At 39.4% G+C, this 26,098-nt stretch overlaps 1 protein-coding gene across 3 annotated transcripts in view; it reads right to left on the bottom strand.

The window, feature by feature from the left end:
- ROR1 (receptor tyrosine kinase like orphan receptor 1) overlaps positions 1–26,098 on the bottom strand; it is a 158,389-nt gene that overhangs the window by 120,255 nt on the left and 12,036 nt on the right. The window contains exons 1-2 of one of the 3 annotated variants that reach the window (XM_081867147.1): positions 24,608–24,780; positions 16,251–16,306 (exon numbers count right to left, since the gene is read on the bottom strand). The exons of the other annotated variants lie outside the window; for them this stretch is intronic. Coding sequence (XP_081723273.1) covers positions 16,251–16,306; positions 24,608–24,765 — 214 coding nt within the window. The 5' untranslated portion in view covers positions 24,766–24,780. Of the gene's footprint in view, positions 1–16,250; positions 16,307–24,607; positions 24,781–26,098 lie in introns of those variants that run through there. 3 annotated transcript variants of the gene reach the window in all.

The following is a 26,098-nucleotide window of genomic DNA, read 5'->3' as shown; positions in this document are numbered from 1 at the left end:
GTGTGTAATAGAATCTACCTGGCATGTGACTAGTAGTGCAAAACAATTCATTATTCAAATATAAATTGTAATAAATAATTTCAGCTTGTCCCCAGCCCTAACAGTGGATCACATGCCCAACTTAAAAACAAAATGAAACACTCCTGTAAAGGAAATTAAGTTGTGAACCACCTAGTCCAATGAGAAGATACACAATTGAAGGTGTGAGGGTTGGACTGATGGCCCTACTCCTACTGTGTCAAACCTGGGCTACTCCATGACTGACGTACACACACTGAATAAGGACACCTGAAGAGAAACCTCTACACCATGCCCTAACAAAAATACCTTCACTGAAGACCTTCCTCACTGTGACCCTGGGCTTCCAAGGTCAGCAAGAAGCATGACAATAAAGCCTTCATTGACTTTCAAAACCAACACAAGTTGTCTGAGGCCAAACTAGACATGACACAATCCAAGCAATTTGGGTTGCTGTGTATTTGAATGGATAGTGATTGTTGGTAGGAGGGTAGGGAAACACTGACCCACCTATCAAAGTAATCTCATTCTTGATAGAGGGAGCCTTCCTCCTCATGCAAATAGCTGCCAAAAGCACGTCAATCCAAATATTCAGTATGTAAATTTGGCAGGAGCATGACACCTGAGATCTGGGACACAATTCCCCATACTGCTCCCATCTTGAAGAAGGAGGGGGCTTCAGACATATCATGGATTATCAGGAAACTAACAGTAGGTATTAAAACAATGCTTTGCAGCTGGTTAAGAGAAATTCACTTCAAAAAAGTCAGTGATTGAAAGAGGCCCACAAATAAAGACAGAATATTTCTGACAGATTCCATAAGCAAGAGCTGCAAATCAATACTTGACAGAATTTTGTGACATTTGCAGAAGGAACATATAGAATATGGTCCAAATCCAGTATCCAGCATTTATCCTGGCTTCCTTCTATTTAAGATGGAAGTATAACCAGCTAGGACCTGAGAACATTTTTTATACGTTCTTTGTTCAGTGCTTGAAGTAGTGAGGACAGTTTAAATGTTGAGTGCGGACATAAAACTAAAACAATATCTCTGTGCAATTATTTCAAGTGTTTTGTATTACTTACTTTAAAAAGAAAGAAAATCGGTTAACTTTCAGAAAGTAAACAATGCAAAAACTCCTTCAAATAACTCCTTAAAGCATTGTTCCAGAGTTTTAAACATCATTCCAGAACTCTGATTTAGAAACCCTTTTATTTCTTGGTTTTTTCCCTCTCCTCAGCAACCCAATTTTCATGCCTGCAAATGGCATCAGTTGATGAAAAGCATTTGTTCCTTTTCAGTCCTAAGTAAAACCAGCCATGTTAAAACAGGTCAGGTAAAACACATACAGCTATTTGATGAGAAAGAAAAATGTTTTACTGTGCTAAGTTAGAGTGACAAGAGAAAATGTCTACCAGCTTGAGGCTACACTTCCTTTTAATAAAGTGTTCTGTATGTATTTATTTAATTAAATAGACAGGAGTTTCCTTCATGGCACCTTACAAACTCATCTGAAAGGAAAGCAGTAATGATTTGAACTAAACTGTTTAGATGTTTTAGGTACTTTGAAAAGTTCGGGTTTTTGGAAGCCACAGTCTCATCTCGCAATCCATTATTTTTACATATTTTTAGTTCTTCAGTCACTCCAAGCAGGAAATCTAAGAGACTCTGAATAGTGCTTTTTGTTCCATATAGTAAGAATTTCAGCAATCTGCCCACCCACTCAAGTATAGTTAGAAATTTAGTCCAGACGTGAAGAATTTCTCTGTCAGATCTTGTAAATGCCAGCAATTTAACATTTGAGAGCACTGAGAAAACATCTGTGGAGTTCTGAAGCAGACTAGGTTGGTAACTTCCCAGTTTTTATTTGTAACATGAGGGCGCTGAGGAGACATCAGTGTAGTCCTGCGGCACACAGGGTTGCTAACTTCCCCATTCCTGTGGGGGCACTGAGACCATCAGTAGAACCCCATAGCCCCCTAGGGACTTGTGACAAGGTTGTTAACTTCCCATTCCTTTTTCCCTACAGTAAAGTAAGAAAGAGGTCGCTTAGAGAATAAAAAGCACATGTCCTTTAAAGCAAGATCTTAAATTGCCATGTCATATCATGTACCTCCAGCCCATTTCACATTTGAATATGAGAGCATTCAAAGCAGCTTGAAACAATATTTTCTTTTCTTTTTTTCTTGAAACCTGATCATAGACTGAGCCAATTACTATTTCTTCTATATGATCTCGCACTGGGAGGGAGGGAAGGTCGCATATTTTGAAAGCATTACTGAAAGGAACTCTTACTCTCATCTCTATTAATACACGTTAAAAAAATGATGAGTTGTTCATCATTTTTTTAATTAATGGGAAAAGCAACAGACCAAGGCAGCAATTGGTTTATTCTCTTACTGTGTCTTTCCCAACACACAGCATTCTGGGACCTGAGAGCACTTTGCAAGTGAGAAAGGGCCACGAGGCCTTCATTACACATGGCTTCAATGTAATGCCTAGTGTGCCCCTCATTGTGCAAAGACCTGATATCAGGTTCTCAATGAAGATCACTTCTTCTCTGTGGACACAGTCAAAACAAATACAAAATAATACCACCATGTTATCACAGCTGGTCATACAAGTTACTCATCCCTCAATTTATTATGTGACTCCATCATTCTTCATGGAAAGAATCCTCGGGAGTCACCGACTGAAGTTGTGCATGTTTCTTATTTCATAAATTGTTCCATCTCAACCTATTCATCAAAGTAGGTAGTAACCATATATGAACCGAATCCCAATATAAAACAATTACAGGTTATTGAAATAATCCTTACTTATCTCTGGCAATTAAAGCCTATCAAAGTCTCCAGTGTTCAGACAGATTTTGGAAAACATTCAGAGAAAGAGTAAAAACATAAGAAGATTCTTGCTGGATCAGGCTAAAGGCCCATCTACTGTGCCCAAGAGAAGTCTTGCATTTCCTGGCAACTGGTATTCAGAAGCATACAACCTACAATAGTGGAGGCAGAGTGTAGCCATTTGATAGCCCTGTGCTTTATCATTATCATAGAGCAAGGAACCAACCACTTGTTGTTGTCTAGCTTATCATACGGATATTATACATGGGACAGGCAATGACTGAGAACAGAAACTGTGGAGCCAGGTAAATGAGCTATGCCATTTAGGAGTCTGCAAATCAAAACAAGCATCTTGAATTGTACCTAGAACATAACAGGAAGGCCAGTGCACTCACTGGAGCACTTACATAGTGTACTCCCTTCCAGATATCCACCAGGAGCAACACTGTGATGTTCTGCACTATCACTAAATCACACTGAGGCAGCATAGTCTTAAGAGGAGCCCTACTGGATCAGACCAGAGGCCTAACTCACCAAGCATCATGTTATCCACAGTAGACAGCCTATGGGAAGTCACAAGAAGGACATGAGGACGACTCCCTTTTCCCGGGAGGCTGCAAAGCAGGCTGGGCAGAGTCTCACGGGCCAGTTAGAGGGTTCCATTTGGCAACTGGGCCTTAGGTTTCCCCACGCCTGGCTTATAACAAGGGAAACATCACAGCAATAGTCTGAGGGCACATATGTATGACAGCATATATAATGCAGCCCTTAAGAAGTCCATGTTGGCTGTGGCTGGAAGGTTACAGGTTAGCCACCTCAATATATAACATTCAGTGAACTGCTCAGGCATGCTTTCTTCTCCCATGAATTAGGGAGCAAAGCACGGAAATTATTATGCAGCTCTGAAGACCAACGCGGACATATGGTAATACTTAGAAATCGCTCTCATGCAAGGCAGTAGAAAAGACTGAAATAAAAGGATGGTATTGCACTTTTTATTTTACAAAAGCAATGTCTATCACAACTATTTTGTGCTTGGTTCAATCCATGTGTGGCAAATTTAGTAGGCTGAAACACACTAGTGAATGTGCCAACATATGCACAGATTGCAACTTCTTTGAAAAAAAAAAAGCGTTTTAAATCAAAACATAACTACTTACCAACTAACCATCTCATCATGTATATCCATTACTACAATCAACTTTTTTTACAATAGAGATGTTTTATTTCAAAGCTGAAAGTACTTGCATGTGCAATCAGTATTTGTAATGGGCATGCACAATCAGTGTTTGTTACAACACTACTGTGTTGGATACACACTAAGATGGCATTTTCCCATTTGGGAAAAGTTGAAACTGCAAAAACATATTTATGATGTGGGAAGAAATCTATTCTTAATTTGTATGACAGTTATAATGAATAATTAATTCCCAGAGGAGAATTTAATATGGTTGTGAATGTAAAGGAATTCAAGTTCTCATAATCTCAGAACACAGCCAGCCAAATACCATGGAATTTGCTGAGAACGTAACTTCGGGTCCTATAGACTGCATCTTCAATTTTTAATAATGATGGTGGTGGTGATGATTTTTTAAAAAACAAAAAACTTTTCCAGAATATACAAATTGCTTTTTAATGAAATGATTTTCATTCTAAACACATGCAAATAAAAATAGATTGCCAAAGCAAAAGAAGTGCTTCTATAGAATATTTCCCCATAAACCTAATGCTTAAAAGTCTCTAACTCAAGATACCATCTCATCTCACAATGTACAATAGCAGGAAACTATTTCCATTCGGAGCCAGACTATTTATTTAACAGAATTTGCATTAATCATAAAAACCTCTAAGCAGTTTACATAAAATATACATTAAAATTACTGATATTGTAAAAAAAAAAAATGACCTAAACATTAAAATATAAATAAAATCAGCAATTAAAAATACACATTATAAAATAAAGTTACATTCACAGCATATTTACATATCTGGGTAGGCTTGCCTAAACAAAAAAGTTTTTTTGCAGGTGTCAAAAACAGTACAGCACCGGCCTAATGTCAATGGGCAGAGAATTCCACTTCTCCTTAGAGGTGCAGAACAAACATTATGTGCTGCTTGTAAAAGTTCTGGTTTTGCATACTGACGTGGTCAAGTGAGATATGGGGGAAGACAATAATAAACTCTGGCCACTCCAATATATCAGAAATGTTCAGAAGCAGAACAATACCCATCATTCCGTCCATGATGGTCCCCTAAAGGTAAAGGTATCCCTGATCTTAAGGTCCAGTCATGGACAACTCTGGGGTTGCGGCGCTCATCTCGCTTTATTGGCCAAGGGAGCCGGCATACAGCTTCCAGGTCATGGAAACTAAGCCGCTTCTGGCAAACCAGAGCAGCGCACGGAAATGCCGTTTACCTTCCCGGCGGAGCAGTACCTATTTATCTACTTGTACTTTGACGTGCTTTTGAACTGCTAGGTGGGCAGGATCTGGGACTGAGCAACGGGAGCTCACCCCATCATGGGAATTCGAACCACCGACCTTCCGATCGGCAAGCCCTAGGCTCAGTGGTTTAGACCACAGCGCCACAGTACTAAAAGTGCTTACATAGAGATGCCCTCTGAAATCTGGGGGAGGGGCTGTTTCAGAGGACAGGGCTCTTGTATCATATGTGTTAAGAACAGTAAACCCACAACATGATTTACTTATGTGATTGCAGCTTTGCACAGGTGGCAGGAAAATAAAGAAATGGAGAACAGCAAGAAACAGCCGGAGGAGGCCATCCGAGATCTTGCAAGAGCTCATGAAGACCCTATGAGATTTCATGTGACCTTCCCAGAGCCTAGTAAGCAAGGTAGACCTCTGGAATGCTGTGTGTGGATCTCTCAGGAGCCACTGGCTTCCAGAGGCCTCGTACAACCTTCCCAGAGCCTGCTAAGATTGGGAGTGGGCAATTCTGGGGTCTTCCTAGCTTTGTGTGATTTTTGCCTTTGCACATGAACCCCTGGAACATAACCCCACAAACATTTTAGCCTACTGTTCAGTTTGTGGTGCTGGAATAAGAAATGTATCTGCCAAATACCCTGATCTACCTAGCAAGAAGTGCAGGAGCACTATTCCTTTTTTAAAAAATTGTCACTGTACCTGAAATTAAGAAAGCTAATTTTTTGCATAGATCTTGTTTAGGCTTGTGTTGGAATAGTCATTTGGAATATGGATACTATGCTCAAGAGTACTCTGTTGTTAATCTGGAATGTATGAAAACACAATATGCTGGAACCATGGAACTAAGTGCAGAAAGGAAATGGATGCAAATAACCATTTGACAAGCATCATAATACATGGGCTCTATAGCAGTTCTCTTAATGATACTTTTACAAGAGGTTGCACAAGCTCTTGAGCCAGTGGAAGGTCATATTTGGATTTTGTTTCATTTTTCCTCCCACAACAAATTGGCATGAGTTGAGTGGAAGACACTTTCTGCATGCCGAAGAATACCTTGGATCCAACCCAATACTGCTGTGATAATTGAAAGATGTCTCCCAATAAAAGAGAATGTCACTGAGGCAGTCTGCCATCAGAAAAAAAATATATAATGTCTGAAAGCTATCAAAAGCATGGGGTAAAAAACCTTCAAAATATATCTGGATAAGTGAAGCGTTCACAGATTTCTTTCATTCCTTTTCAGTTCACTCCTGTGTAGAAACCTCACTATTACTACACAGAACAGAAGCAGATTCATCCCCAGCACAATTAACTTCTCTGTTTAAAGAAGTGCTAATGACACTAACGAAGTTTGCCAGCTCAGCCAGCTATCAATTAGCTACTGTGTCTGGGGACACAGTCATAAAGCCATTAACACAGTGCCCACTTTAAGCTTTTAACTTCCTCTCTGCCACCCCCCTCTCCAAACCCAGTAAGAGGAGAAAAAGAAATAGAAATATTACTTTCCTCAAAATGTGTTCCTAAAGTTACTGCACCCATATTGAACAGGTATCTAGGTTAAAGCCCTGCCCTTATCATAATTGTTATTTGGACTTCCAAGACCATTATTTAACCTATAGACGCAAAGGTTGCTTAAGTCCAAGACTCTGCTGATTATTAAAGGAACACTGCAATAGATAAAACCAGTTTGCTTATTTTCAAAAACATATTTACTTCAGCAGGCATGGGTATTACTAGCTTACTAAGCTCTCCTACATTCTACATAGGAATGGGCACACTTGTGTGTGTCATATAAATAAGGACCGCATAGCCAAGAAGTGGATGAATAATTTCCACAGTCGAATGGCTGTCAAAGAATTTTTGAAATATTAAGTTTAAAATATCCATACGCAAACATTCTTTCACATATTCTAGAAAGCATGTACAATGCTTCATTTGTAATATAGAAATGCTTTCAAAATTCAGCAGATTTGAGCATAGTTATGTGATCTAGACAGGTAGAGCCGTCTGGAAGGCAAGTACTGTACAAGTACTGTAATAGGATTGCAAAGGGTGACCAGTGAAGGCTTACACAATTCCCCAGGGCAACTATGTATAGTAAAAATGTATAACAGTATCTAACACAAACAAACTTCATTTCAGGTGAACTAGTTTGCCAGCTGGATCCCAAAGCATGAGAGATGAGTTACCGGTACTTCGGTTTATGGCGGCAAAAGAGTAGATAAAACATTTGAGCAACAAAACTTTTTCCGAGGCTAAACAAGATGTAGATAACAATGTAAAGATAACATAAACTGACTGATGAACTGTGTAGCACCACTACAGTTCTATAACATTAATCAACTTTATTTGTTTTAGATTTTCTAGCCCTGCCTTATATAATTCAGAGAGTTCTCAAGGTAGGCTACATAAATTACCTATGACACAGTGGGGAACCTTTGACCCGCCAGATGTTGCTGAACTACAACTCCCATCATCCCATTGGCTATACTTGCTGGGGCTGATAGGAGTTGTAGTTCAGCAACTCCTAGAAGGTCATAGGCTGCCCAATCCTGGCCTATGGAATAAAAACTATGATAGAAAGGCAAACTATGACCGAAAAACACAAATAACTTAACATCAACCCACAGCAACATTCAAGTAGCTCAGATCAAGCAGGAAATATAAGCCCCCAGAAAAAACCCATATCAGATCCACTTAGGAAGCACATGCTACAATAAGGAGGCAGTCACCAAGGCAGCCTTGTGTGTTTCAGCCATCCATCTCACTCCTGAAAACTTGGCATTTTGATCCCTGTTTGTCCCACTGGGGACGAACAGCTAATCATCAAATGGCACAGAATACTTCATGCCTTCCAACACTTCAATTTTAATTGACACTGCACAACGCCACATTTGTGACATTTTGGTGTCATCCAACTCTTTTGACATTTTCCTGCACCAAGACTTGGGAACTATCAGTTAGCAGCAGGCAGCCAAGTTAACTGGTGATTCCTAAAGGAACACAATATTCTTTATCATAAAGAGTATTTAAAAAGAAAGGATGGGGAAACATACACCAGAGCTGCCTCAAGGAGTCAGAGCTACAACAGATGAAGAACTCAACAGTAGCTGTGGTCTTTTCAGAGGCATGAACAAAAGTGACACATGGAGCCAGCAGGGGGCCTGTAGCATTTGATAACACAACCAGTAAGAGAAGAATAAGAAAAGAAGCATAAGAAAAGCCTTGGTGCTTTGTTGCCAGAATCAATCTGCTGCCCCAGGACAGAGGAAATACTTTCCTTCTTTACAATGTTTTAACATCTATTGCAAGCTGGCTTAATGGCATCTTAAAAATAAAAAAGAAAAGATTCTCCTTCAAGTAATAAAAGTTTAATTTCATTTCGTCCCTTTAGTTTGGGTCATGCTTAATACAACTGAGAAGTAGTGAGTCAAACTGAATGAAAGCAGAGCAAACAACAACAATGAATGGTTCCAAGTACGCTCTGTATCTCCTTTTTGGATTATCTGCTTTATATATATAGATTTCCACCACACAAGAGGCCTTAGCAAGTCCAACCACCCTCCTCTCAACAACTTACTTTTAACTCCTACATGCACAATTTTTGTGTTTTGTGTTATTGTGTTTTGCTGCTGCTCAAAGTGCTACCAGAGGTCTCTGAGAAACCCAATAAGATTTTTTAAAAGATTTTGGACACAATGATGGAAGGGGGGGATAGAACTCCCCCCTTCCACACTATTTCATTCCAAAGTAGAAACAGGAGACTCCCTGATCAGCAGATAGCTTATCATGTCTACAGAATACCTGCCTCCACTTAACCCTCTGGGGCTTTCTGCTTCAGCTGGTCCTTTCAAACAGGGTTTGTAGATCAACAGGTACTCTAAGTTCTTCAGAAACAAATACTCTCTCTTCCCTTCCCCCACTAAATAATGTCTTAGCTAACAACTTTCAATTCTAATACAGGGCTTCCATCTGTAAGGCTTTTTTCCAAAAGGCTCCAAATGAGGGCTCACAGCAGAGTTGGAACAAGCCAGATTTGTTTCTGTCAGTTCAGATACCCTTTTTTAATCCACAGAAGGGTATCTGTGATGGGTCAAGAGTTACACAAATGTTCGAAGCACAACACTGTTTGATGTTATGGATCCCTTTTATCATGGGCCTTCAAGGAAACCTGATGTTCCAGTCATGAATGTGTCTGCATTTTAGAGATTTTTCACAAGACTGTGAACAATAATATAAAGTTAAACAAACATATAACAGTAATTTTTTAAAATGTATTCCAGTGAAACACAAAAAGTCATTTCAAAATAGTCATAGATAAAATAATAAAAGTCAGCAACTAATAAAACAAAGCACCAGTCCAAGATTACCAAGATATAGCGGAGCCAAACAGTAGAAACCAAAGCCACCAATTCAGCTCTCCTTCAAAGAGAAAAACTTTGAAAAAGGCAAGTCTTCAAATATTTCTGGTTTCAAGTATTCACTTCCTATTGTGTCCAGCATTCATTTTCTTTTTTTAAAAAACCCAACATGCAGCACAATGCTTTCATTTGAAAAACAAATAATTTGCACCATCAAACACACACATGTGATCTTCAAACCACCCACTGCATTTATCTAAGAGTCTGTGTATAGCCCCTGGAGATTAGCTGCCTCAGCACATTGGGACCAGTGAAGGAAAACATCATTAACTAACTGTATCAGTACAATGGCATTATGATGCCATCACAGGCAGAGGCACCAGCACTAATGTTAAGGCAATATATTACACAGCTTCATGACTCTACATATGTGTATTGCCACTGTAGGTGCCAGCATTTGACTTGGATTTATTTTCTTAGCATGCAACGAGAATATTTTAAATCTCAGCTGCCTATGAATGTTTGAAAATTCACTTTCATTGTACTATATACATTAGTTAATGCCTTCTGAAACGCACCAGCCCAAGTTTTGAAAGAAAGAGAAAACAGCAAAGGGAAGCAGTATAAATGCTGTTGCATAGAAACTGAATGTTTTCCAAGTCCCTTTCCCCCCTATTCTGACAGAAGACAGCATTATAGAAAGCTGGAATTAAAAGTACAAAAGGTAACAGAGCTTGGTGGGAAGTTAAGATGCTTGACTAGCCTGTTTAGAGTGAAGCAGAAAAGCTCTATTAGCGCCCTGCTGTTTCTGCCAAACCAGGCCAATCGCCCTGTGGGAAGACTTATCATTGTTAACTCTCTTTGTGATGCATAACATTCAGTTTGCTGCAAGCTGAAAGGGTGCTCTAAGTGCAGAGTTTTAATCACTTTGAAATTAACCATTTATTTCAAGGCAAATAAACATGACTGTGCTAATATCAACATAATGATATTTTAAATGCCCATAAAAGCTGTGTAGTTCTTGTACTATATAACCCATTTTGAGCATTGGTATGTACAATTTTGGCACATTTCTGCTACACTCACCATTGAATTCAGTGGGGATTACTTTTGAGAAAACATCTATGCAATTACATTGTTCTGATCATGTACTGCTTAAGAGCATGTACTGCTTCGATTCCCTGAAGACCAGGATGTAGTGTCCTGTGTCCAGGAAGAGAAGTTAGAAGTTATCCTGTATTAATCAATGCTGTACAAGAGACTATCCATTATTTGACCCACCTAGTGCTTGTCTATAGAGATGAAGATGGAGGTCTGGCTGTCAGAGGTGCACTGCCTAGCAAATGCCCTTTGTGCATACAGCGTGGCAGAAAACATTCATCAACAGAACAGGGCTTGCATGTGAATGAACATTTACTTATGTGATGAGACAAAAATATAGAACTTAACCAGTGCTGACATTAGCAGGTAACCATAGACATGAAAGTGAGGGCCTTATGAACATGGTGTATGAGGAAGTGGGAAAATGCATTACAAGGGTAGCTAAAGGTGTTGTTTAAGATCTGAATGCTGTATTTTTTGCACCATAACACTCACTTTTTTCCTCCTAGAAAGTAAGGGGAAATGTCTGTGCGTGTTATGGAGGAAATGCCTATGGGTGGCATGCCTACGGATTTTCCTCCTCTAAAAACTATGTGCGTGTTATGGTCAGGTGTGTGTTATAGAGCGAAAAATACGGTATATTCATAGTCACAGGATACATTGCTGAATTTTTGTAAAGTCATTGGCCTGTTTCACATATAACACTAATTCATGATTTGATCTGTCATGTATGCTTTACTTGAGATTCCTGCATTGCAGGAGGTTAGACCAGATGGCAGCTCTACAATTCTAGGATTCTATGGTTAAACCATAGTTTGGTACTATGAGTGAACCTTCCTAAGTATTGCCACTGTGGTACGTTTACTTCCAACAAAACACAAACTGAAGCCATGGTCTGTAGTCTGCTCATGAACCTTGGTGTATTATGTACAAACCCAGCACCCTTTTTAAAACTGTGATTATTATTATTTTGGCTACTCCATCCCAAATGCTTATTGAATTATAAAGGCATTGGGCAAGACCACCTGGAAAACAAACTCTGGAGAGACAAGCTCTGGTTTGTATGATCTTCTGTGGGAGAACCCACAGATAAATTGTGATTTGTTGAACAGATCATGGCTTTGTATTATGTGCAAACCAGGCCACAGATCAGAATGCATAGACTGTTTGGCCGATACCATTATATCATTTGAATTTCATTTAAAAAAATACATATTCCAGTATTCACTGGGCGGCGACTGGTGAAAATTTTTAAACTGCTGTCTGTTCTTGTTTCTCTCAGTGTTTGTATACCAATTTTTAAATCAACCTTGTTCTGCAGAAAGAGTGGGAGGGTGAACCCTGAATCAGTTAGTGTCGACCTACATAATGTAAACAGTTTAATTTTAACAAGGATTTCAGTTTATATTTCATGGGTAGCAACTAATCTTTCCTTCTTCAGTTGGCAGTAACCACCTCTTCACAGGTTTGGGAATTTTTCCTCTCTGGCAGCATGACAGAGCTGTCTTTTGGCTGCAATTCCATCATCTGTTTATCTCCACCACCACCATCACGAAGGTCCAATGCAAGGCTTCTTTTACTGCAAAGTCCGAAAATTCAGACTCCACAGCACTCTATAACAGCCTCCCCCAACCTCGTGCCCTCCTCATCCCTGTTGGGAGCTGTAGCCTAAAACATATGAAGGGCAACAGTTTGGGGAAGACTACTGTAGAATGTTTTTCAAATTTCCCTCTGTAGGGAGTTGTCCACCAAGTAGCTCTTTTAGAGCTACTGAGGAATCCCTGGGTATTGTGTAGAGGAGTGTTTCTCAGTGGAGAATGAACCTTCCCGTAAACATGAACTGAGATTTTGATAACAGTGGGTGGGGGGAGGCTATGTCTGTATTTAAGAAAAAAGGAGTATGTAGCTGCTTGCCACACATCCGTGTGACATGTATTTTGAGCCTGAGAATTTCTGCTTGTGCAACAGTACATTCTCACCTTCTCCCCTACCCACCCCACCCCAAATCTGTTCTAGGCGTTCCTCCAACCGTCTGGGGCAGATTTAGAGTAGGCATGGTGTGTATATGGGGTGAAGCGGGGTAAGTCCCATTGTACGCTCATTGGGATAGTTATTAAAATACTGCCCTATATTTGACACACCTCTTACCTGTTGCTTATTGCAAATGTAATTCAGTGGCATGTTGCAATTAAAACAAATATAGCATACATAGTGCAATGGTACTAGAAAACAGGAAGAGAAACTACAAACAAATAAATTCCGGAACTAAATCTCAACATAAGCAGGTACATGCAACTCCCAATTTATGCAGGGATTACATTCCAAGGCACCATGCATTTAAGAAACATCAAGTATATTCGAAACACTATTGAGAAAGCTTGCAAAGAGCCTGTTCCGCCCCTTTTTGTGATGTTTTGTGGTCATTTCTAGGTTCAGCACAATGCACGCATGTGTGGTCCTGAACATATCAGACACATCTAAAATGGTCGTTGCCTGTATTCAACCCTTGTCAAAAACTGAAAAGAGTAGGTGCCAACTGTATCCCAGAGGGAATGCAGTCGCAGAACTAGAAAGGCTCTCCCCCTGCTAAAGATGGCACAGCTAAGAGAGGCTCCCTGGCAGATCTTAGCAGATGTCCCAATATGCAAATAGTCACAGATAAGTTATTTGTTTAAAAATATGCAATTTAAATATGTTAAACAGCATAATTCTTAATACCATTTTACCTAGAATTGAGTAATAACTGAATAAACATTTCTCCACAATTTGATGGTCAACAATTTTACAGCCTTGTTGTTATTTGTTTGTTATTATGGTATTTTTGTGTTTTTATATTATAAATCACCCTGTGATCCTTGGATGAATGGTGGTATAGAAATTTAATAATAATAAATGATTGTTTTGACAACTTTGCCAAGTATTTTTTTTTTATAGTTTTCTCTGCTGAAAGTAGAAAGAAAAACACCCTACTAATTGTATTCACATTACACAATATCAGCCAAACCTGTTTCTGGATCTTTTCCAAGACCACCAACATGGTTCAAATTACTTTAAAGCATGCTAAAGCAAAGATAGCAATTGAAAAGTATTTAAAACATGTAAACAATAAACATAATGTATGGGGGGGAATTAACAAAAGGGAAATTGGAAGTGTCCTACCTCAATAATTTATATTTTCATCCCCAAGGTAATAAAAGAACTGCTGAGAGCATATTTTGTTGATAGCTAGCAGCCTGAGTTATCCATTATCTGTTGTATATTATAAGTGGTTCCCATTGGAAAATTTCACATTATGAATGACCTGCACTCATATTTATGCAAAAGAAGATAAAGAAATGAGAAAAACACCTGTAGCTGTAGTTCTGCTTTACTACTTTCTGGTAATTAAAGACTATGAACAATCGCAGCAAGGCAGCCACCTAATCAGCTGTACCTTCTGGTTACAACTCAATTATATGTGTGTTTGATATTTTTGATAATGAACATAGTGTATATTAATCTCCGGTGTGGTCTAGTAGCCTTGGACCAAAAAGCTCTGGATTCCTTTGCCATCCACTGAGTAAAATAAAACAGGCTTCCTATCTCTCCCCTCTGTAACTGGGTGTACAATTCAGGTCATAAACCCAGAGGCCAAACACTAGTTCAGGACAAAAACTTACGGATTGAGTGTTAAGAAAGCAAAAAAGAAAAGAAAAAAGGTGTACGCTGGCAGGATACTGATGACACTAGTCTCCAAACAGGTGTGTTAAACAATGGTGGCAACACTGCTAATCTCTGTGGGACATAACACAACACCTAAGTGAAGGAAATTAATTAACAGATCAATTCTAGATCTGTTCTTGGAATCTTGCAAAGTGCAACATGTGCTCTGCTAAAATCCAGTGGTCCACTATACATGCCAATATCCAAATCAAGGTAATCTCCCAGCCTCCATGCCATGTCCAAGGAAGATTGCAAAGGATCAAGCCAGGATGTATAATTTAATGGTGCCTGGAACTGTACTACAAGCACCACCTGTTATTCCACACATATATGGCTATTTGTGAATTAATGAGGAAACTTCATCGTGGGAGAAATCCAAGGGTAAAACTATCATGTCATGTGTTCCTGTTTATAAACTGTCATAGATGCTTTACATCTATTTTTGTACTTAAAAATAAATCCTGTATCACAGCAATCATTTATAGCATGTCAGTTATGAAGAGTACTCATGTGTGCAATTATAACCTTTGCACGCATGTTTGGAAGCAAGTTCCACTTTTGACAAATAATAGTTAAGAGTGGGCTGTTGGACAAAACCCAGTTCCCTAAGCACAGTTGTTGGAGCTGCAACTGATAGACTGTCAGTATTAACATTTCTTTCTGTACCTGTGGGTAATTTTTTTTTTAAATTACCTAAGGACTTCAGAGGTTTGCTTTTTTGCCAGGCTGATGATGTTCTGCTAACAACCAAACCTTTTCTTCTTTTTAAAATGTTCCTATTCCAGAAAGGTTTTTGGTTTGTTTGTTAACAATTAATCAAATCAGCCACTTGAAAATGATGACATATCAAAATATTGTAATAATCTCAGAAAGGGCTGAAAAAGAAATGCAGGTTTGTCTCATTGGCTTTTCGCTTGATAAGAGAAACATTCAGTTGTCGTAAAAGCTTTGTAGTGCTGGAAGTGTTTTAAGTCAAAATGACATCAATTATTCTGACCCCAAATGGAAATTAAAAAGATCCTTTCTCAAGCTTAAAAAGACACTGGATGATAGTAGCCAGATAAGTACATATAGGTAAGCATTACAGGTAGAGGAGTTTCTGTGCTAAAAAAAATTACAAAGAAAAGCAGAATCCTGTTTTTTAATTAACTCTTCTTCACACCTTAAAGTCTGCATCTCCTGTGGGGAAGAAGTGGAAGCTGAGAAACAGAGCTGATGCTATTATCTAAGAAGCAAAACATGCAGGAAACAAAAGAAGTTCTTTTTTTTACTTCATTTAGTTGTATAGCCTCCAACTTGGATCCTAAAACTAATTATTTTGAAAGCAGGTCCAACTTATTTTTAAATGTAACTGATTTTGTTTGAGTATGCATATGATCACCATATAAAATTCTACAAATGATGTAGCAAGCCTGAGGCTGTGTTTTGAAGTGTTGCTGAGAACATCTTTTTGTCTTGCACATTTTTGTTTGGAAGCTGTTTTCAGAATTTCTTCCAGAGGAGATAGTGCCAATTCACAGTTTATTCTAGAGTCTGTAGTGTAATTGTTTTTAAGATGTTTTAAATATGTTTTTACTTATTTATAACTTAATGTCTGCAATTGGGCTCTTCTAGGACAAAGGGCAGAATATAAATTTAATAATAAATAAAATAAAATATATCCATAATTACAAAGTAAACTATGAATTGTTGCCTCCTTATTTTAGGTTCAGTGTTACAGTTCAATCTTGTTAAAACAAAGTTAAAATCTTGCTACTGATATACTATCAATTTACTCACCCCAAATACATTTAAATGTATTTTCCCAAGTGTTCCACATTGATCTCAACTTCAATCTGTGCCGTCAACAGCAAAGCAAAAAGGGAGGGTAAATTAATATTCTTGTTATAGTTAATAGCTAGAGCTGGGTGATATATCAATATGATCAGAACAAGATGTAACTTTAAAAAAGGTTTTAGTGACTGCATGCAGTTTGAAGTATTAATTGTTGGAACACGCATGGGGGGCACACACAGACCCCAGAATGAGACAGACCTCTCCGGGCGTCTTCCTGATGAAGCACAGCCTGGGACGTTCACAAATCAGTCCTGGTGCGCACCAGCAACACATATCAAATGATATGTGCACACTCAGCAGAGTATAGCAGAAACGATCGTGGAGCATGAGTGTGTGCATTCTAAGTATTTATTAAGCAACATATACAGGACAAAGCAATCATGGCGTCCTTTCACTTCTTCTCCAAGAGAGGGAGAGAGAGAAAGAGAGAGAGAAAGGAAGAAAGAAAAGTACAGAAGTACAGTACAGCGGAAGAGAGATAAGACTAGTTTCTGTTCTTACATTTTCCAAGCCTAGAAAGCATACACAGACATGTGATGTAACAATCACACATCCAGCAATGGAGGAGTGAAATGCTGACATTAATATCAACACTCCTTTGTGTAAAGCTGTCTTTCAGTTGTGTCTTAGCTACTGGCAAATCCAAGTTCTCATCTGTACCACAAGGATAGAACATTCTGATGCTCACTTGGTCAGATCATGAAAGTCAAGATTTTGGATCTCCACCCACCCAGGAAGAAATTGAGGGCAAGTGGCAGGCGTTGTACCTCACCAAATGTGGACTCTTAAGTATGTCTGCTGTGTGTTCATGAATGTCTCCAAGGAGCAGAAACTCAGGGTTCCCAATTGTCTGGAGACAAATATACACACAGGCACATTAGAGATGTGGAGGGCTGGAAAAGAAATATAACGCCAGCCTCTATCAGCGGTTCACAACCTGTGGGTCCCCAGATGTTGTTGGACTACAACTCCCATCATCCCTGAGCTCTGGCCTTGCTAGCTAGGGGTGATGGGAGTTGTAGTTCAACAACATCTGGGGACCCACAGGTTGAGAATGGCTGCATCTAGATGCATTCAATAAATATGTAGAGGAGAACCTGAGCTTCAAAAATAGCTCCCAAGTCTTGTACAGAGTCACACCCACAGCAGTGTCACATTAGTGATTCTTAAAGAGGTGAACTTACTTGATAAGATAAGCATGTGAGACAATCTGAGTCTTAGACCTACAGTGTGGCGAATTACAGGATGCTGGAATTGAGAACCAATACACAACATGTTTTGAAAGTTACTACAGACATTTGGTCTGTGAGCTCTGTCATGCTGTGTCAAAATGAAATCTAGAATTTTGGCCATGTAGTATTAATATCTCATTTAATTGGAAGGAAAAGCCAATAAAGATTAAAAATGATGTCATAACTTGGGGAAAGTATGTTTTTTTAAAAAAATACACACATTGTCCTCACTTTGACTCCCTTATATTGTAGGAGAGCTTTATAAAATTCAGTCCTCAGTACTGATAGGACCCTTAATAAGTAAAGCCTCCAACAAACTACACAGTATGGTAATGATACCATAGACTCTTCTGGGACCTTGCCAAATTGTAAACAGCCTCAACATATGTAGACTTCCAACAGGAAATTAAATAACTGCCGTGCTGGAAATATAAACCAATTTACAGTGGTCAAATGTGAGCTTTCCAAAACACTGACAGCATTTAAGGAACATAAAGCTCTAAGAAAATCAGAAGGAAACTAAATTAATGATCAGCCTAAATCGTTCATACACATTTTGCACCACCCTCTAGATTAAGGCAATTAATGCATCATGAATCTTTATGAACAAATGCATAGGGTAGACATATAAAGTCATGATCTTTGCTGACGAATTAACAAGTCAGGCATGGGCAATTCTCTCTGCCAACATTTAGATTAATGTTTCAAATTCACCATGATGCAATATGTGACACTTATAAAGTCCAATTTCATATACCTGCATGAACCATTACAAACAGAACTCCAATGACCATTATAAGTATCATGTGTAGACTTTATTAGTACAATTCTTTTTTCCATCTTTACAAATTTGGGCTTCCATCCTAAGCTCACTTAACTGGAACTCTACTTAGTACAGTAGAACCACTTCCAAGTAAGCAGGTGTAGGACCAGTCAGAAAATTCATTTTAATGTCCTCTTTCCACATGCACAATCCCTCCATCAAAATAAAATTATAATTTTAAGAGTAGTTAATCTTACCAACTGCATGCAAGTAAGTGCATTCTCATTTGGGTGCTTGAAAGACGGTTAATTCTTCCAGCACTGATATAATGCATAGCCTCTGCTAGAATCTAAACCTTATAGCAATAAGCAGTGAAAATACAACCTCAAGGTCCTAGCAAAGGCCAGCATGCCACACAATTTTAGTCACGTGTTTAGGATATTTATATGTATACATAAGCACATATATGTATTAGCTCCTTTGGGAAGAAGGGGAGAATATATATTGAACTAATAGTAATAATAATTAATGATTAAATAATAAATATGTGAGGCTAGTGTGATATATGCACATGCAAACACACTGCCTTGGATCGTAACTTTCTATGAAAAGAACAAAATTCACATTAATGAAACACAGCTTTCCCCTTCCTGTGCCCCCACAAAAATCTGCTCCTAGGAGTTGGAGGATTCTCAAGAAAGGTGTAGGATATGGTGTGAGGAATTTGTAGAAATCACACATGTACTTTATGTAAAAGAAGAAGCAATTTAGGATCCAAGCATTCATCTTTTCTCTCTCAAAACACTCTCCTGCCCCGCTCAGTCAGCTGAACTTTTAATAAGTCTGCAGTACAGATCCTCCTCCTCCTCTAGAGAAAAATGTAAAAGACTTCTACTGATTGCTGGTCCATAATTTTTCATGGCCACTAAATCATGTAAAATAAATATTCAAAAGTAATAACTGGAGACAAGAAGAAACAGGATTTCCATCTATTTTGTTCATTTTTGCCCAGTTTAAACCTTTTCTCTTCCTTTACAAAGGCAAGACCATGTTGTTCTCTGCTAAAACATTTTGCCTATTTGCGAAATAAACCATTAACCTGCCCCATATAGTCATTAAGTTTTTTCTCCATGTGAAATTATTAATAATGCTGCCTTGTGTTTCTTATACAGAAGCACCTTTCATAGATTCAAGGATGTGAAAGTGTGTTGCACAGGTGGATAAATATTATTAGTGCCCATTTTACAAATGAGGAAGCAAGAAACTTAGCCAAGGTCACATAGCAAGCCAATGACAGGCCTGGAAGGAGAACTCAGTTTGCCGGATTTCCAGTCCTTTACTGTAGATAATGAGGAATTAGATGGATGCATAAATGTTTTATCAGAGGGTTGTGTGTTGGATGCTATGAGTTAATGCACCAAGTGCCCTCACATTTGGAAGCCCACAAGAAGGATATGAGTGCAACAAAAACCTCCGCACTTGTGCTCTCCAGCAACTGGTATGCTGAGACATTCAACTTCCAGTACTGGACACAGTATACTGCCATCATCCCTAGCAGTTACTGACACTCAGCCCCTGCCATTACACAGCTTTGTAGTGCAAGAACTATGTCTAGTTTTCAAAGAGGTGCTAAATCTGTGTGGACCATACTACAGGCAGACCCCATTCACACATCGCAATAAACCAGAGTTAATGGTTTACCACAATCAAGCAACATGCTTTGGTCCTGTCCTGGCACAAGTGGAAGCAACAAGTCATGAAACTTACAACCAAACTGGGATGGCACTAACAAAGCACAACCACCAACAGCTATCCTTGGCTTCTTGCAACCACTGCTATAACACCCCTAATGGGAGGCATCTAGTGTTTCCTTAAAACCTATAAAGAAGCAGAGTCCACCACCTTTCAATGCATCCTGTTCCACTGTGAAACAATTCTTACCATTAGGAAGTTTTTCTGTTTAGTCGAAATCCTCTTTTCTCATAACTTGAACACTTTGGCTTGGGTCCTACCTTCTGAAGCAACAGCAAACAAAGTATATCCATCACATATTTGGCAGTCCTTTGAATATTTGAAGATGTCTGTCATCTTACTTCTTAATTACCTGTTGGGGGTAACTGTACTCAAGCCCTTCAACCTTTCATCTTGTTCTCTTGGCAACTCATCATCTTTGTTACCCTGTTCTGGACACATTCCAGTTTGTTAATATACTTCTTGAGCAGCTGTGTACTGCACACAGTACAGCACGTGAGATGTGATAAAAAGCAGAATACAGTGGTACCTTGGGTTAAGAAATAAATTCGTTCTGGAGGTCCGTTCTTAACCTGAAACTGTTCTTAACCTGAGGTACCACTTTAGCTAATGGGGCCTCCCACTGCTGCCACACCGCCGCTGCGTGATTTCTGTTCTCATCCTGAAGCAAATTTCTTAACCCAAGGTACTATTTCTGGGTTAGCGGAGTCTGTAACCTGAAGCGTCTGTAACCTGAAGTGTCTGTAACCCAAGGTACCACTGTATGGTATGATACCACTATGTTTCATGATCTGGATACTATACTTCTGTTGATGCAAGCCATAATCACATTTGCCTTTTTTATTTATTTATCTAGGTAAAGGTAAAGGTAAAGGTAAAGGTACCCCTGCCCATATGGGCCAGTCGTGTCCGACTCTAGGGCTGTGCGCCCATCTCAATTAAAGAGGCTGGGGGCCAGCGCTGTCCGGAGACACTTCTGGGTCACGTGGCCAGCGTGACGAAGCTGCTCTGGCGAGCCGGCACCAGCGCAGCACACAGAAACGCCGTTTACCTTCCTGCTATAAAGCGGTACCTATTTATCTACTTGCACTTAGGGGTGCTTTCAAACTGCTAGGTGGGCAGGAGCTGGGACCGAAAGACGGGAGCTCACCCCGCCGCGGGGATTCGAACCGCCGACCATGCGATCGGCAAACCCTAGGCACTGAGGTTTTACCCACAGCGCCACCCGCGTCCCACTTTTTATTTACAGCTTTGTTACAATAAATGAGTACAGCAGCCCAATACCGTATTTTTTGCTCTATAAGACTCACTTTTTCCCTCCTAAAAAGTAAGGGGAAGTGTGTGTGCGTCTTATGGAGCGAATGCAGGCTGTGCAGCTATCCCAGAAGCCAGAACAGCAAGAGGGATCGCTGCTTTCACTGCACAGCGATCCCTCTTGTTGTTCTGGCTTCTGAGATTCAGATTTTTTTTTCTTGTTTCCCTCCTCCAAAAACTAGGTGCGTCTTATGGTCTGGTGTGTCTTATAGAGCGAAAAATACGGTAAGTCCTGTCACATTTGCCTTTTTATCCTCTTTGTCACACAGACTTTGTTTTAGCTTGTAGTCTACTAAAAACAAAAGTCCCTGTATCTTTGCACATGTAATGAACTGTACAGACTACCTATATGAGTGGGCTGCCCATTGCTAAATGCATAGCAGTGCCCTGCATAACTATGTGGAGGTCAACTTGGTGAATAGGCAGGACGATAAGGCATCCACTCTAACCTGGTATGGTTAGACCTCAGTTTTCTTCAGGACTCAAAAAGAAAAACCAGGGAAACATTGTTTGGGAATTCCAAGGGTGTGCGTGCTTAGATTTCAAAGAGCTTGAGCTCCCAAATAAAATGAAATACAAAATATCAGATGCAGTTATTATCAGATGCAGTCATTTTTAGAAATACAAGATATCCAAAGTCAGTGTGATACACTGTTAGCACATGAGACTCACAGCCCGGTTTCATATCCCCACTCAGCCATAGAGCTCACTGGGTGACCTTGTTGCCAGTCGTTATCTCTTGGCCCAACTAACCCATCTTTGCACAGTAGCTATGAAAATAAAATGTTGCCTTGAGATCCTTGGAGGAAAGGTGGGGTAGAGCAGACGTTTGCAGCCGAATCTTATTGTCTACTCAGAAGGAAGTAAAATCCCAATTGTAAACCTGTAAGTGTAGTATGTGTAAAGAGAGATATACTCTGTTTACTAAACCCCTTGTAACTATTCACCCCTCACAGAGGAAACAAAGCTTCAAAAGCAAAAACAAAACAAAACAAAATCCTGGCCAGGGATCAATGTTCATCTGGTGAACGCATGTTTCGGGCTCAGATGCATTACACAAGAAGATGAAAGCTTAGAAAACGGCTGCTGTTCTTCATCCACCACAACATAAAATATACATTATTAGCATGAAAGTTGTCACTTATGCTCAGCAAAGAAAGTCACAGTGATTTGGATAGCAATCCAACCCGAAACACACACTATGGAAGGATTCTCCCAGGGGCATATATTTTGCAAAATGGTTGACGGTGTCATAAAAGATGAGCAGTGACACAACGGGGGAGGGGGGAGATATCTGGTTACAAAACATCCTAGAGATTTAACAGGCCTCAGAGTGAACATATTACTTTATTACACCTCAGCCTTCAGCATTTGCACTGCCATATCTGCCCATGACAGAAACATAATAGGAGACATTACAATGTCGGAAGTTAGTCCTAATGTGTTACAGAAGCTTACTTCCAGGTAAGTGTGTATGTAAATGCTATTTAGCCTTAGACTACAAAGATGATAATGGATTTACCTAGTTTTCAGTATACTCCTTCCAAAATAATATAAATTAAATCAGACCAAGGCTTCAAACATTCAAGATATCACATGAGATAGGCTCAAACATGCAACTTCTGCAGTGGGTCAACAGAGGCGCCACAATGGAGAATTCTATTAGCAAAGCATTGGTAACTTGGTGGTGAGGTCATGTCTGAAACTTGTGATTTGTTCGGTGTTGCTAGTAAGGGACACTGTAGGCCAAGGGGCTGACACAGACCTAACAAAGTTGTCAGAATATCTCATCACAGGTGTCCTAATTTCCCCCCATAGACTGAGTTTCACATATTTTTAATGACTACAGTATTCCTTCAAAGTCTTGACAAATTGAAAAACATTAATAAGCTAAGTACCGCTTAATACAGGATCCTAAACATTGAATTTCACAGGACAGTTTGGTTCTCAGACAGGGACTACCCATAAATTGTGCAATACTGTATGAATAATCATCACTTTGAAACACAATAAAACCATTTTACTTTGAACAAAACCATGAAAACTCAAAAGGATGCAGAAATAACCTCAAGGCTATAGTCAACAAACACATTTTTGTGGACTAAAATGAATCTTTTCACTGAACAAATTGTGAGCAAGCCAGTATAAACAAAAAGGCCACACAGACAAGCAAAGAAAGCAACCATTTCCCATTCAGGAGAGCAAATTCCCTGAATTAAAATAACTTGGGTTTGGTTTTTCTATCATTTCCCCCCTTTAAAGAATAAAGCACAACGACATTTAGAATACTATCCACTTGTTCCACCATAAATATGTGACTTATGAAATAATTTTTTAGAGATATAGGTCATTTTAAAAAATACTTCTTTCAAGTTTGCATTAACTGTATGTTGTTTTAGTAGACATTATTTGGATATACTGTACAGACTGTATCTCCCTTACTGGACCAACCAGTACTTTAAAATGTTGAAAACCCAGATTTAAAACTAGACTGCATGTCTAGACTGATTATGGACACCTGGTTGACTCTGCTGTTCTTAGAACAGAGAAGACAAAATCTCAAACTGATTTTTTAAGGTAATATTTCCACAGAATGTGAACTCTCCTCTAGCAAGAGCAGAACAATTAAGGGGGAGGGAATTAAATAGGAGCTAAGGTGACTTTGGGGTAACTAGACTATATCCAGCCACTTCTTCCACATTGCTCACTCCAAGTATTATTTTTGTCGAAAGTCAGGTGATAACTGTGCATGCAACATGTATTTTATGGTCATGGAATAAAAGCAAACAAACAGAAAAAGAAGGTGCATTGGGTGAATTTAAGTTGAGGAGGTGAGAGCCGTGAGAGGGCCCTTTGGGTGGTGCTACCCCAATTGTTGCATGCCTGCTCCAGAGCGGCTTGCCTGGCATTGGCCTTCTAGAATTGCTCCTTGGTATTCTGAGGAGCTGAAGACTTGGATCATGACTGCAGCACAGGCAGAATGGCTTTCATAGTGAATATCACTGAGCCAACATTGGATTTAGGGTGGTGTGGGGGCTTCCCCTGCAAAGAGCTCCAAGCTGAGGGGACACAGAACAGAAGGCAAGAGGGAGCAGAGCATGAAAATAATAGTTATTAGAGGTGCACCAAATTTTGTCCTCATTCAGGGTGACATATTACCAAAGTCCACCCCTGACTTGAGCACAGTCATGAGTGTGTATAATCAAGCCTACTACATGGCAGCAGCAAAGAGAGCTTACTTTCCTGCCACCACTGCACCCTCAAGTTGACATCCGGCTGAACTTTTCAGAATAGTGAAGCAGCTGGTTGGTCCCAGTCTATCTTCTGGGACAACAGAACTTTCTGAGATCAATTGTGACAAAAGCTGCAAGGAACTTTGAAGACAAAAGTTGCTCATATTTACTATTAACTTGATGGTGCTGGAGTTGCAATATGCAAAGTGTCCAAGGTCTTAGTACTGTACAAGGGATCAGTTTCAGTTCTTATTGCCAGATTATGTTGACAAGGCACTTGAAGGAGGTCAACCCACCCCTGCTCATCTTGGTTTCTACGAAGTAGCTTGAAGGGATTGACTGAGTACGGCCAGGGAATTGTAAATGCACCTTACAGAAGGTGGTAATGATGACCTTGAAAGTGATGTTGGTATGCTAAAGCTCTCCCTGAACTGTCAGGAGCTGAACACCTACCATCCAGTGGTGAATATTCCCTTTTTGGGTCAAGTGGTGGAGAGGACAGTGGCTATTAAATCATGCCTATCACCTAGTGATCTTTGTAGGTGAGAAAGATTTTTGGGTTTCCCACGACTAAAATAACACTCTAAACATTACAAACATAAGAAATTAGTTCCCAGGATGAAAATTATACACCACACAACTATTGAAATCTGGCCAGCTCATTAAGAGTCTCCACTGCAGTCCTTACAAAGTCTGAAAAAATGGGGAGGGGGAATTTAAATTTCACTTGACAAGGGGATAATAATTCAAGATAAGTTAGCATCACATACTTAAGATCATGAGCAGTTTTTCCACTTCAACCATGTCTTTAAAGAGAGAGTTACATTTATATAAAAGCGGAACAAAAATAAGAGCTTTGAAGGTGTAACAAATGCATTCTCTTAAAGATCCAAATAGTTCTAACACTTGCTTTGACAGGTAACATGTGTAAGTTTAACCTCTTAAATAATTACATTTAATAGATACACCCGTAATCCCCTTACTTAGAAAGACAGGATTGTTACCCTTAGGTCTTTTTATCATCTTATGGGATTATCTGAAGTAATTCCAAGAGCAGCAGAACTGACAATAAGCCATGGTTTGAAAAATGGGCTCTTCACAGACTTGGCAATAAGCGGTGGGGTGGGGTGGGGGGGTTGGATGCCATGTAGGCACACTGCTTGCAATCTCCCTCACTGGAAACCTGCTGTTCTTATTCTGAGCATTTTATTAGATTTGGCTCTAAAAATGGTTGAAATGGTCTTTTGGCACCATGTGAACCAATCTCAATCACTTTACCTTGCAACTGGCTTGGTATAATAGTTGCTTAGAAACAGCTGAACAAATTCAGTTGATCAAAGGATGTAACAAAGCTCATCTCTTCAGTTCAGCAAAGACAGTTTAAGTATTCATTTTGAAGTGGCCAGTTCTTAACTTATATATATTTTTATGCACAACCCTACATGAAACCTGAGGTGGTAAGGTCCCCTGTGCAAAAACTGTACAGTGGTACCTCAG

This window comes from Podarcis erhardii (assembly GCF_964252035.2).
Source record: "Podarcis erhardii genome assembly, chromosome: 6".
Lineage (NCBI taxonomy): Eukaryota > Metazoa > Chordata > Lepidosauria > Squamata > Lacertidae > Podarcis > Podarcis erhardii.
Note: the sequence above shows the minus strand (reverse complement) of the source record. Positions and strands in the feature narration are given on the sequence as shown.